At 40.9% G+C, this 14,679-nt stretch overlaps 1 protein-coding gene across 4 annotated transcripts in view; it reads right to left on the reverse strand.

Moving 5' to 3' along the window:
* Positions 1–5,440: 5,440 nt before the first annotated feature.
* Positions 5,441–14,679, reverse strand: part of slc12a5a (solute carrier family 12 member 5a) — a gene marked incomplete at both ends in the record, with an annotated part of 196,152 nt that continues 186,913 nt past the window's right edge. For 2 of the 4 annotated variants that reach the window (XM_083892740.1, XM_083892742.1), the window contains 7 exons: positions 5,441–5,532; positions 8,600–8,733; positions 9,669–9,683; positions 9,824–10,056; positions 11,915–12,040; positions 12,528–12,635; positions 14,044–14,175. In XM_083892740.1, coding sequence (XP_083748866.1) covers positions 5,441–5,532; positions 8,600–8,733; positions 9,669–9,683; positions 9,824–10,056; positions 11,915–12,040; positions 12,528–12,635; positions 14,044–14,175 — 840 coding nt within the window. The remainder of the gene's footprint in view (positions 5,533–8,599; positions 8,734–9,668; positions 9,684–9,823; positions 10,057–11,914; positions 12,041–12,527; positions 12,636–14,043; positions 14,176–14,679) is intronic. The other 2 variants (XM_083892741.1, XM_083892743.1) reach the window with 2 other exon arrangements.

The raw sequence follows: 14,679 nt of genomic DNA on the forward strand, positions 1-14,679 counted from the left end.
AGTCAAAATAAACCACCAAAATCTGAAGTGTAACTTTTATAAATGCCTGTTTTGTGAGGTTTTAAATTCACCTGATGACTTTTTTTTTTTTCTTGCATCCAGGCAAACCTAAACCTGAACTCTGTTATTTAAAGATGCTGATTGGTGGATCCTACCTCCTCTGGACACTTTGAGGTTTGTCGATCTTAAATTAGAAGGGTGTTTCCTTAAATCTCTGTCTGGATGTGACATTAAAAGTACATTTTTAAAAAGTGGTGTAAGAGGGGCCAGATTTTTTAAGATCCGTGCCACCTTTTCCGCTAACGTGTAATAATTTTTGGCACTTCCAATTCGTTTTTTTTTTTTTTTTCTTTAAAGCTCTTGTCAACTGCTGAATGTACAAGGTAAAACAACAATACTCACTGGTCTGTGTTAATTCACTGGAGCACACAATCGTCACACCTTCATTTATGCCGTCAACTGAAAGATACTTTGGTAATCGGTTCATGTGAAGATATATTTGACACCTCAACAAATCTACCATAAAAATAGAATCTTGTACTTTGATAATAATAATAATATTAATAATCATCTTTCGATACAATGATTGGCCTGTCCTAAGGAAGAAGAAAAACAAAAACCACTTGAAAGGAAAGTTTCTAACTAAGAAAAGCAAAAAAAATAAAAGATAAATACTCTTATACCACAAACACCCAATATAATTTCAATACACCTTGTTCAGGGTAATTGCATGCATGCACTGAGTTACACAACATTACTGGAAACGCGGCTCTGCTTGAACTCCACTCACAGCAACTCGAGTGTTTTGTTTTGTTTTGTTTCCTTATCTGATTCCCAGAGAGCTTGACTGTGTGAAATGGAAGTGCAGCTGTTTTACAGCCAACATCAGGCACATCTGTCTTCTGTGAACATACTTGAAGGATACAATCTTAACCAGAGCTTCAGACTGTGTGACCTCTCAGCAGTAAATCTGGGATTATATATATATGTTTTTTTCATCTTTAATCGTTATGCAAGTTTTTTTTTTTCCCCTCTGTTGGTGTCATAAAGGAAAGCCTCCTCATTCCGGTAACAGATGTGTTTCAGAGCCCTTGATATCCATTTAAGGATGGAGACTGAGTAATGATCACCGGCGAGTTCGTCTCATGCTACAGTTGTGCAGGCGAAGGATCTGATCTCAAATCACGGATCAGTTTGGGGGGGAAAGAGGGGGGACGTGCTGGTTTTCCCCCGAGTCAGCTGTGTTGTGGATGTGCGAGCAGAGCCGGTGCCAGGTTTGGAAGCGCGAGTTTTATATTCTTTGATCATTTTCTTTCTTTTTTTTTTTTTTTTTTAGTTGGTTCTTCTTAAATAATTATACTGCAGTCACATTTAAAATACAGAGCTGGGGTGGATTGAGTGGCTGGGATGGGGAGGCCGGGGCAACCAGGGGCAGACGGGGTAGGTGGGGGATGTGGTGGGGTGGGGGATTCTGGGAAGGCTCACCTCACAGATTTTGAGTGACAAGCACTATAAATTGAACAGTTACTATTATTCTTTTAAAGAAGCTTGGCAAGAGAGAAAGGAAAAACAAAAAAAAGAACATGATGCATGCGGAGATGTGAAGGAAACGGCTCAAGGATGGAAACAAATTCTAATTAAATCAAAAAAACTGCAGCACATGATGGGATTTAGTCGAAGCTGTTCTAACCGCTACAGCTGGCTGTAAACGCACTCGTGTGCCACCAGAGGTCACTGTGAGCAGAGCCAGAACAGCGCCTGTAACACTGATGCTGCCACAGAGCGCCCCCTCATGGTTAAAGTGCATTTGAAATGAACACTTTTCAAAACAACGTCGGGGGGGGGGGGTCAGTTTAAACCAAACCTGATGACAAACATTCTGGTGAAATAAGTGCTTTTGACACCTCCACTTGTTTCTGAGCATAGAAGAGGAAAAAACAAAACAAAAACAAACAAAGCTGTGGCCTTTTAAAATGAAACGATAGATAAAAAGAGAAGGAGTGAGAACAATATTGCACGTCATCTTACAAAACGCTAAGACTTTGTCCACAGTGATAGAACAGTGTACAACGAAAGACAACACGAGAGCGGGATTACAGTGTCTGAGACTCAGGTGACGAGTATTTACAAAAAGGTGAGATGACCGCTCCTGTGGCCCCGTTCACTCGCACAACTCAAAAGATCCCCCCGTAAGACTTACTGGAGCAAGATCGAAATAGAACAAGGAACAATATAAGTGAACTCATACTTTTTTAGTTGTGTGTGTGTGTGTGTTGGTTTTTTTTTAACTTATTTTTTTTGCAAAAGACTTTTGTCGTCAAAGGTCGCGCCACAAACGCTTCTCAAAAACACGAGAACGCTTTGACCTCGGTCGTCCCCCCCCGCCTTCTCACCTTGAACATTAAAGTCGTCACTATAGAAACCACGAAAACAAATACTGCCACACAGTACCATGCAAACAGCAATTATAAAACAGTTATAATTCGATAAATAAATTCATCTCCGATAATCATCTCCAATAAACATCATGTATATATATATATATTATATTATATTATATTATATATTTTTTTCCTCTTTTTGAATAAATTTAAAAGGCTCAGTTGATGCAGGCAAATGTTGTGGAGATGATCCTTTTTAAAAGCACGACACAACCTCTGCGTCAAAGAAAGAATCCTCATGACTTGGCACCGATTGTTAGAAAACGAGGAGTTGGCTGCTTTTTTTTTTTTTTTTTTTTCCAAAAAATGGCAAATTTAAGCAGAAATGTTTGTGTTTTTGAAAAAATATTTTGGCATTTTCTTCAGGAGTGAGTTTGATCATCTCTGGCCAGCCTCACAATTGGATTCAGAGAGTAGAATATTAGAGAGTATTAGTGTTTTCAAAGGGTGTGAGGAGTTAGTATTGCATCACGTTGTGTTGTGTTTTTTTCTTTTTTAAAATAACACAGAAAACCCCTGTCCAGAGAGAGAGAGAGCAAGCCAAATGTTTACAGGTATATAACCGATGTCTTGGTAGACGACCACCACCGCCGCCGCCGCCGCTGATATGTATGTCTTTACCCTTCTCACTGTTGCTTTAGTCGTCTCTATTTACAAAGTACAAATAAATCTATTGATACTAGCAGCATTCACAACATACGGTCCGACATTCAAGCAACACTGAACACATTTATTAATTAATACGGTTGTTGTTTTTTTTAAATAGTCCTAGAAACTAGTTTCTTTTGCTTTACCATATATATATATATATATATATACTATATATATAAGTTTCTGTTTATATTTATATTTCTACTACAAGTGCAAATGACCAACGACAGTTTCTTTGACGAAGAAAGGAACTTGTTTTTTTCTTGTTTGTTTTTTTTAAACGTAAAGTGACGTCTGTCCTTGGTCAGAGTGAGATGGTTCTGGAGTTTATTATTATTAAGACGTACGAAATCTACATATACAAAATATTATGTGTTTTTAAAAAAATAAATAACATGATCACATGAGTCCGGATTTCCACTATTGCACGGTTTTCCTTTTCCTAGATCGATCCGTTTCTGTTTTTTGAACCTAAACAAGTCATTCAGTCTGTGTGTGTGTGTGTGTGTGTGTGTGTGTGTGTGTGTGGGTGTGTGTGTGTGTGTGGGGCTCAAACCTCAGCCAATCTGGATTAAATTAAAAAAAAAAGTCTCACTGGAGAGTCTACTGCATAGAGTTCAGTCCTGTGGACACAAGTGAGTTTCAGGAGACTGAGACCAGAACTTTGACGTCAATCTAGAAGTGTCATCACTGTGCTAGCTTCACTCTGACGCCTCCGTTTACTCTTATTTCTTTCTCTTTTCTTTCTCCACCTGTAAAGAGTTTTGTTCGCTCTTGTCTCTTTGAAAAAATACTTTGTGATATGGCACATTTAACACATTTGGAAATTTGGCAAAAAGAAAACAGCGATTGCGGAAAAAAACAACGATATGTTATCATAAACGCGTGTGACTTCCTCTCTATCTATCTATAAAGTACACATTATTTTGCTCTCCGAGGATGAAAAAATAACATTTAGCGGTCGATCTTCGATGACGTCGTCAAAGATTCACGTTTTTTTTGTATTCGCACAGTGGGCAGACGCGGTGCGTGGTGTGGTGAATAAATAAAGCCAATGTACAAATAGATAAATAAATAAATCAAAGGGGTGTTAGTTAGTTAGTTAGTTTTTTTTTAAAGCCTCTTCACTTGAAGCTTTTTCCATATGTCACAAAAAAAAAACCCTGACACTCTGGATTATTTACAGTGATCCACACGAGGTTGAAAAGGTGTGCTGGCAATGGTGATCTCCTCGGGTGTGTGTGTGTGTGTGAGGCTGGGTGAGGCTGGGTGAGGTGTTGTTCACACACAAGCTCTCTCTCCAACCGCCGCTGTCACACCAGCCTTCTGCTAGGAAATGCATTATTCACAGTTTAATTACGTGTTAATCTCTACAGACTATAATCTAGCCTCTTTCTCTCTCTCTCTCTGATCTCTTTTTTTTTTTTTTTTGGCACAAACAGTGGCCGTTACAGGTGAAGAGCCACTAAGAGGTGAGATAATCGGAGGGTGAGTAGAAAGACAACACAAGTGAGAGTTAAAAACACACACACACGCACACGGTTATAAGGATTTCATGCTAAAAGGATGTGAGTTAAAGAGAAAAAGCTCAGGCTCCGTCAGCCACGCGCTTCTTCTCAGTCTTTGAGTTTCCAGTTCGTACTGAAAGGTCGAAAAACTAGATTCTTCTCTTGTCTTCTGCAGTAGCTGCTGCTCCTGACTGTAGGTGTCGCTGAGTCTTTTTTTTTTTTTTTTTTTTTTCTCCCCCGCCTTAAAGGATGATCACCAGGCGGATCAGACTGAGCGAAATCGAACCTACGTCCAGCTTCGCTTTTCAGCTTTCAGCTCTCCTCAGGTCAACGATTTGTTTTTGAAAGAAAAAAAAAAGGAAGAAAGGAAGAATCGTCTTCAGAGATTAAAAAACAAAGACGGACACACATGCAGGTGCACTCACACATCAGCTAACAACTCACACCACCTCCTCCTCCTCCTCCTCCTCACCGAGTGTGAGTTACTACAGTAGATTACAGATTACCAAAGGGGATTAAGGGGGGAAAGTGTCTCTAAGAACAGATCTAGAAAAGCATCTAAATGAGTCCAGAGCCTTACGACGGACACAGTAGCTTATGGGTGTAAAAATGAAGGGTTTTAGCTGAGGAGCATGTGATTCTGCTCACTGGTCTGCTGGGGGGGGAGGTGCTGAAGCTGAGCTGAGCTATGAGGATTATCACACAGAGATGATGATGATGATGATGATGAGGATACAGCGTTGATGAGGGAGGACGAGGAGGAGGAGGAGGAGGAGGAGGAGCGCAGGAACAGGACTGAGGGAAGGGTGGAGGGAAGGCAGCGAGGGAGGAGCTGCTCTTTCAGGAGTAGATGGTGATGACCTCGCGGCCGCCTCCGCGGACCAGGAGAACCCGGTTGAGGCCTTCAGTGAGAACCTCGAGGAACTCCATGTCTGAGAGAGAAGGTGTTAAAGAAATTCTCTGTGTTCTCGTCTTGCAGGCTGCAGGATCCAGATCCAGCTTCGAGGCTATTATTATTATTATTATTATTATTATTATTATTATGTAAAGTATTGTTTAAGTGGCTCTGTGTCTCTCTGTGCTTCCACACTTGCACTTGCCAATATGACCAACAGAGGCCGCCAGAGGCTTGTCTTGTTATCGTTCATATCGCACGGATTTAAGTAACTTTGAACATGGGATGGTTGGTGACAGACGAGCTGCTCTGAGCGTTTCAGAAACTGCCGATCGACTGGGATTTTTAAGCAAGAGCGTCTCTAAGGTAAAGTCGTGTTCACATAATATCTTTAGAAAATCAACGTCTTTTGCACGTTTCATTTATGTTGCAGTAAATTCTACGACTACTATGGTTAAATCCTGTATTAAAGAGCAGGTCCAGACTGTACTATAATTATACTACTGAGTTTTAAAGCTCTTACAGTTCATTGTTTGTGTTCTGGCTGCTGTTTTGTTCAGCTCTACTATTTTCAAAGTCTCTCGGCTGCAACAGGCAGAAACTCTAAAAGTCAGACATACAACGAACACATATTTTTACACCTGCAGTCACCAGGTGACGTAAAATCATTCACTCAGTATTCATTCAGGTCTGTGTGATGAGTATATAATGTGGACAAATGTTCTGTTTCTGCTGTCTACATGTGTTCAAAACTGGCTTATTTCTGTGTGAAGATTATTAAATGAACTGATCATCAAAACAAAAACATTTTCTTTGTATATTAATCTGCTTCTTGATTGTTTTGAATTAGAAAATATGTTTTTATTTTTTTTTGTCTCTCTCAGTTTGTATTTGTAGTGGAAGTACTTATGTGATATGATTGATATCGTCACACTGTTAAAATAAGTCATTTTTTGTCAAAATTGTTTTTGTTTTTTTTGCCTAAATCATCTCCTCATGACTCCGGACACCGATGGTAAAATCGCCGACATCCTCAGTTAATCAGATCATGTGATTTTACCACTTTAAGATAACGGCCTATGTCAAGTGTGTGACTTAAGTTTTCTGAAAAACTTAAAAAAAGGAGTAAGGATTATTTTAACAGGGTGACGATATGTTTATTACTGTATTATTCCCAACTAAATATCACTATTTACAGCAAACGACATTTGCAGAAGCTTTAAAAAAACATTTAAAGTTACATTGATTGTCTGCTGATGATGATGAACATATATCACTTAATGGTGAACAGCAGCTTATTTACTCAAACCTCTGACACAGACCAACTTAAACCTTCACCCTTGCTCATGTTTTTTTTTTACCATCTGACAAATCTCAAAACTCCTGTGTTTCCTCTCATTTACAGTTGTTTTTCATGTCCAAACAAACTCCTGAGGGAACGTCTGACTCTGTAATGTGTGTTTTTTCTCCTATTTTTTTGTTGCTGAAACCAACAGTTTCTGCTGCAAAACAAGGTTTGATGAGAGCGGAGAGACTCCACCAGATAATCAAGTTCCAGACCATAAACCCCCCCCTTCCTTCCTCTCCACCACTTGAACGACGCTCAAAGCTCCGGAGAGAGAGAAACTGCAGAGTCTCAGAGGTGAGAATCGCTTGGTTCATCACTTTAAGTGACGCGTAAACTAATAACACACTTTTAATGACAAAAAAAATGATTCATAATGTTTCAGCGTTTGATTTATGCGCCGAATTACAACTGACGCAGCAGTGACACAGATTCTCTGTCATAGTTTAAAGCACTTAAAAATATGAATAGTTTCTTACTTTTAGCTGCTTTTGTCTATTACTATGTTTAAACAGTACAGTTTGTACAGAGGTTATCAGAGTGTGCGATATAGAGGTTCATACCATGTGCATACTGTGTATATTCTGCAGACCTGTTGTAATGTACATTCTACATTCTATTTTTAAACCTATTTTTATAGTCAGTGTTAATATCTTTATATATTGTACTTTATATATTCTATTTCTTTTTGGTCATGCATGTTTATTATTTATTATCCTTATCTTTATTGTCTTGCTGCTGTAACACTGAAAATTTCCCCACTGCGGGACGAATAAAGGACTATCTTATCTTATCTTATCTTATATCTTTTCTTTTAGCTCAACTGAGGCAATCTGATGATAAAACAACATCATTTTCACTGACTATATTGAGCAAAAAGTACTCAAAATGTTTAAAATCGGATCGAAATTGTGAAATTTGGAAATGCGTCACAGTTCAAAGTTCACCTGGCTCCTTTTTATGAACGTTAATGTTAATTTTGTGACTTCTGCACAATTATCGCTACTTCATATCACTGCTAAAAATGTGATATAAAATGAATCATAACATATAACACGAAAAAAAACAATTTTTTTTAAAGCCTGAATATGTGACCTATAAACACACACAAACACCCTCAGGATGTCCATATAAGGAGTTGTGCACCTGCATGGCGTAACTAAGGGTTAACGAATGACATTAAAGTAGAACAATGAAATAGCCTCGTTTCAGCTCGTGATTCCGACTAGAAAGCTGTTTAGCCCTGTGACGCACACACATATGTAATTAAGTTCTGCCACAATAATAATTAGAAAAAGTAATAGAAACTAAAAAAAAAAAAAACTAATTACCCTCTAATGTTATTTAAAAAGTCTGCTAATCCCTCTTTGTGTCCGTTTCTGATTTGCTAGGTACTTTTCTGGTTACAAATCACAGAGCAATTTTTTTATTTTTTATTTTTTATTTTAATTACCATTCAATGCTTAAAGGAGCTGACTGTAAGAACTTTATTGAAGTAGAGAATCAGAGACAAACATCCATTCACTCTCATCTTGAGTCTCCGGGGTGGAGGAGGAGGAGGAGGAAGATGATCTTGAATATTTTTTAATTTGGATTCTAGCACCTGTTTTAAACCCTAGTTGCATATTTTATAAACCTTTCAGCACAAAAACTGAAGGAGTTTGTATTTGTATAGCCCTATAAATGTATTTAGATATTTGTTTAGAAGTGGACAGCCTGTGACTCATCTCTCTGTTTTGGTTTTATTTTTGAAGGATACAGTTCTCGTCACCTGTCCGGTTCCTCGGGGGCCCGGGCATGTTGAGGAGCACGAGCTTGGCCTCGGAGGATTTCTTCATGATGACTTCGTTCAGCCGCAGCGCTGTGTGCATGCGTCGCACGTTGGACTGGTTCCTGAGTGGAGACAGAGGAAAAGGGGGGGGGGGGGGAAAAGGGGGGCGGAGCTGATTCACACGGCGATCCAGAAGGTTTTTGCAGGTTATAATTTCAAGTATGGAACAAGGGCCTTTTGGCATGGAGCTTGCATGATCTCTCTCCATGTGTGTGTGTGTGGGTTTTTCTCCGGGTTCTCCGGTTTCCTCCCACAGTCCAAAAACATGCAATATGGGGATTAGGTAAATTGGTGGTTGGTTGTTTGTCTCTATGTGGCCCTGCGACGGACTGGCGACCTCTCCAGGGTGTGACCCTGTCTATCTTTCGCCCTACAATTGACCCTCATCCATCCATCCATCCATTATCTACCGCTTTATCCTCCACCAGAGGGTCGCGGGGGGTGCTGTGCCTATCTCAGCAGACATTGGGCGATAGGCGAGGTACACCCTGGACAGTTCGCCAGTCCATCACAGGGCCACATATAGAGACAAACAAATATTCACTCACACCTACGGTCAATTTAGAGTGACTAATTCACCTAATCCCCATATCGCATGTTTTTGGACTGTGGGAGGAAGCCGGAGAACCCGGAGAAAACCCACGCACACACGGGGAGAACATGCAAACTCCTTGCAGAAAGGCCCTTGTTCCGAAGTTGTTCCGAACGGGGCACGAACCCAGGAACCCGGGTCTTTTCGCTGCAAAGGCAAGAGTGCTAACCACTACACCAACCGTGGGCCCTGATTGACCCTCATGTGGAGGATAAAGCGGTACAAAATGGATGGATGGATGAGATGCAGCATTTCGTGATGCCAGGCTGTTTCAAGGTGACGAATGCTCATTCACACACATGTTTCTTCATCATCCTCATGTACTCATGTGGTCTTTTGGCCAGTATGAGATGTGTGAATGGACCAAAAAAATGAGATTGTTTTGGGAGGAACTTGAATACTTACAGGTTCTCCCACTCACTGCAGCGTGGCAAGAAGAGAAACACACGGATAAGCTATGAGACTTCTAACAATGGAAACAATCCTAAAAACCTTTCAGTCTGACTTATTCACAGAGGGTAAAAAAAAACCATAAACACCAGACTCTTTATGTCACTCACGGCTTCATGTTGAAGATGTCTTTGATGCCCTCTGGCGTGGCAGCGCCGGGTGGTTTCTCGGGCTCTCCGTCGCACTTCTCGGTCCAAGTCATCTGCACCTGCTCCCCGGGGCTCTGGGCCGCCTCTGCGGGGCTCAGTGGGGTGGCCGGGGTGGCCGGGCTGGCTGGCGTGGTGTTGTCGTGGATGAGCTGCACCTGAGCAGGGGAGGACACAGGGGGAGAGGCCGACTTTGACTATGAGACGAGAGGAGAACACGACGTGACGGGTGTGGAAAGAGTCACAGTTATGTAGGAATGCAGTGTTTGAAAGAGAGAGAGAGAGGAAGAGGAAGAGGAAGAGGGGAAAGAATTGCAGTTTAAGACACTTTTGATGTTTTCTTCTGCACATTTCTTGTTTTTATATTGTCTGTGTAAAAGTCTTAGGTTCACCATTAGATTTCTTCTTCATAATACTTTACTATAATGACCACAGAGTATCTTTATTGTCACTTTATTGGCAGACATATGCAGTTTAAAAACAAACAAACAAACTTCACACCTCACTTCTGCCTCACTCTCCTCATACGTGTCCTGCACCATCCTCACATACTTCTTTACCTCAGTTCCTGCACAAAGACACAGTGTAACTCCTTCTGGTTTTCTCTTCTTAACACCTCTCCATCATTGGTGTACCGTGAACCCGTATTCACTGCTCACTGACCTACTTCACTTTCTTTCCTTCCGTCACTGAGCTTCACAAACTCCTCCCAATCATCTTCACGGTGTCAGTGTGTGCCATTTTCTCACTCTCCAGGATTGTGTGAAACAATCCGGTCAAAGAAGTTCCCCGCTCAAGACGTCTCCACACCTCTGCAGGTGTTTCATCTGGACCAACTGTCCAGCTGTTCTAATTGATGTTATATAACCTGTGTTTGTCCCACTATTTCGTCTATTGCACCAGGTTTATGTTAGACATGCCTGAGCATCACATACATGTGTTATAATGAGTTTAACTCATGGACAGCTTGTTTATATCCATCTATAAAGCAAGTTGCGTCTGTCTGTCTGTGTGTCTGTGACAGGCATATCTCGCTGACCATTAGTCAGATCGCCCTTTTGATTTTGGATATGGGTTGAGCACGGCCCGATGGTGTGCGTCCTTGATTTTCAAATTTTTTGGAGTAATTTTAATTTTCGCCGATTTATCACGCTACACCAAGCAGGCAGCGGCTAACAAGGCGAACCTGTTTCCAAAGGTAAGCTAGCGAGGCTACGATTAGAATTAGCATAGGGCTAACAATACAAACAGCGCGCAACCTCATTAGGCACAATGCACATTTATTTTAAATTTTCGATTAATATTAGCGTAGCTAGCTGTTGTGACCAGGCAGGCGGCTGCTCATCAGCAGCAGCTGCGCTGTCTGGAGCAGGGAGGTGGGAATGAAGAGGCTGGGCTAACTTGGCGAACCTGTTTCCAAAGGTAAGCTAGCGAGGCTACGATAAGAATTAGCATAGGGCTAACAATACAAACAGTGCGCAACCTCATTAGGCACAATGCAAATTTTTTTTAAATTTTCGATTAATATTAGCGTAGCTAGCTGTTGTGACCAGGCAGGCGGCTGCTCATCAGCAGCAGCTGCGCTGTCTGGAGCAGGGACGTGGGAATGAAGAGGCTGGGCTAACTTGGCGAACCTGTTTCCAAAGGTAAGCTAGCGAGGCTACGATTAGCATGTGGCTGACAGTCACAAAACAGCTGATGCTGATCGAAAATTTTAAAAATTGCGTTGTGCCTAATGAGGTTGCACAGTGTTTGTATTATGTTAGCCTTTACGTTCCTTATCATGCATTAGCATAACTGAAAGATCTTCAGCTCCCACTATAGGAATACATACTTCCTATGAACACTGCGCTAGTTCATAAGAACAACTTTCACTCACATTATTTCAATCCAAATGCCAACAATCACATGGTTGACAGACATAAAAAAATCAATTAAAGCCCTGAGATATTTGCACCTTCATACTTACATTTAGTAAAAGTCGTGTGTGTCTGTTATATTTGATTTATAATGTATTGATTGCCGTTCTTTTTTTTTTTTTTAAATAGATCATACCTCTTCCTCAGGCTTCTCCTCCTTGCTGGGCGCTGGCGGCTCCTCGGTCACACTCAGCTGAGTTGTCACAGCGGCCGGGTTTTTACGGCGGATAGAACCACGGGACGAATCAGTGATGCTCTGGATCTGAAGAGGAAGAGAGAAAGAGCGAAAACGATAGAGAGAGAGAAAACAAGAAGACATTATGTTTCTTATCTGCTGTAAATCACTCTAACAATTCACCCTCTCTCAAGTAAAAAGCAAGAGTGAGGATAATTTCATTGCGCAGCTTAACTTCATTGAGCGAGTGGACCAAAGCAATTCTACAAGGAATTTACACCGAGATCAATATTTCTCATTTTCCACATCTATCAAAACAAAATCACTGCTGCTGCTGCTGCTGCTGCTGCTGCTGCTGCTGCTGCTGCTGCTGCTGCTGCTGCTGCTGCTGCTGTCCACAAAAGCAAAAACAGTCTGCGCTCTGTCGTCAACAGAGCCACTGCTCCGATTTAACTCTTGTCCAGAGGGACTGAAGTGTCACGTTAGGTCAAATCACGGCAAGTCGGCGCGTCCCGTCGCCTGAAGTTTAAACGAGTGGATTTCAAAACAAACTCAAACACAGACTCGGTCTTACTTCTCTCTCCCGCTCGGTCTTGGTCATCTTGATTTGTTTGAGCATCTGCGACCGTTGTTCCATCACCAGGGTCTTCTCGTAGGTGTAGGCTGAGATGTCGCCGTCGTGCTGGAGCAAAAAGAACAAAGTATTTTTTTTCTTTTTTTTTGTACCATTTACATTTTACATCTGATGAAACACACGTTTCTATTTTTAGACGACAGTCAGTCGGGAACAGCATTCGCTCGGAGGCTTTCATGATGTTCTTTGTTACATCTTGAGCTTTTCTGTCAGAGAAGCCGTTACTTTCTCTCTTTCCTCTTATTCAGAACAGTCGAAAAGCACCAGGAACAGATTAAAACCTCTCTGTGTTACAATTTAGTATGATAATCTTAATCCTTTAGAGTTGAATATTCCCTTTTCTTATGTTCTTTGGTTAGTTACCTCTTTTAAATCAAGACTGAAGACGTTTCTGTTTGCTGCTGCATTTCAGTCATTTCCTATACTGCACTATACTGATTTGATCATTTTTTATCATTTTATTTTATTTGTATTTATTTATTTTTAAACTTCTATTACTTAAAGGCGCCATATGTAAGAATGTGGTCGAAAACAGTTACGACATTAAAATTCTAAATACCGAGGTCTTTTAGGTTTCGTTTTCTGACTTAACTGGCAACCCGTGGTTGCTCGGCTGCTGAGACTCTACTGGCTGCAATGATTGGTAGACGGCGGTAGGTGGCGCCACATGCCAAAACATGATTTCAAAACATAAACATGATTTGCAGTCTGCAAAATACTCTTTTTAATGCAAATATTTTGTCTGTACTGTTGTTGCTGGTGAGTTCAGTTTGTTATATGAACATTATTCCTGAGTCTCTGTGACATATTAGGAGGATTTTATGGCCAGTTGATTTAGATTTATTACATAACGCACCTTTAATGTTTAACTGCTTGCTTACCGTCTCTTTTCTATGCTTTTTAAAGCTTTATGTAAAGCCCTTGCCTTAGAGAGGAATGGTAGAAACGCACTTTTTCCTGCAGTTTGAGTTAGCTGATCCGTGTGAAACAGTTTTACTCTTATATGTCCGTCTAGATCTTGAAAGTAAGATGCAACACAAAGCAATAAAGTAGTAAAAAAGCTTGAGAGATTTCCTCATCTGTTCACGCCTGGACACTCTGGGTTAGCGCGCGGATTTATTTTAATAACGTTTGAAACATTTCAACATCCTGACAAACACTTGATACTGACGGCTTTAGCACAGTCTGTACTTCCCGGCGTAGTTACTGCCAATCAGCCGGCTTCAGTCGCCCGGCTGTCGGGTCACTCATGCGTCGACATTAACTCCACGCCCGTGAACGAATGCTCATCGTGTTTGATGGAGCAAGTGGACGAGGAGCCAGAGGCAGATGTCTCGCGTCTCTAATTACGGAAAGCGCAGACAGATGTAGCGTCGAATGCATTTTTTTAATGCCATCCTGTTTATCGCAGTCTAATTTTTGACGCACACACACACACACACACACACACACTCACCATTTCCACAACTTCGACCATGGCGTCGATACGGAGGTGATAGAGGAATGTGGTCAGGTCCTTCTTCATTTGAATGCTGTTGTCGTCCAACTGGGCCACGGTGAAGATGCGCATCTTGCACTTCCTCCAAACCTGAGACGGAAGAAAACGTCATTTCTAACACGTGTACTTTCACAGTTTTGTGTTAGCAACCTACATACACCATACACTACCGTGCAAGAGTTTGGGGTCACTTAGAAATGTCCTTATTTTTTGAAGGAAAGGTACTTTTTTTCAATGAATATAATATTAAATGAATCAGAAATACACTCTATACATTGTTAATGTGGTAAACGACTATTCTAGCTGCAAACGTCGCCATCTCTCCAGTGTTCTAATGCGTTAAAAAGCTATTGGATGATTAGAAAACCCTTGAAAACCCTTGTGCAATGAGCAGCTGAAAGCTTTGCTGGTTCTTTGACGAAAGCAAAGTTATTAATTTGAATAAAAATCATTATTTCTAATCTTGTCAATGTTTTCACTATATTTTCTATTCATTTTGCAACTCTTTTGATGAATAAAAGTATGACTTTTAATGGACAACACCAAAAACCATTGTATAGGTGACCCCAAACTTTTGAACGGTAATGTACTGTC

Source organism: Microchirus variegatus (assembly GCF_963457635.1).
Source record: "Microchirus variegatus genome assembly, chromosome: 7".
In the NCBI taxonomy this organism is placed as follows: Eukaryota; Metazoa; Chordata; class Actinopteri; order Pleuronectiformes; family Soleidae; genus Microchirus; species Microchirus variegatus.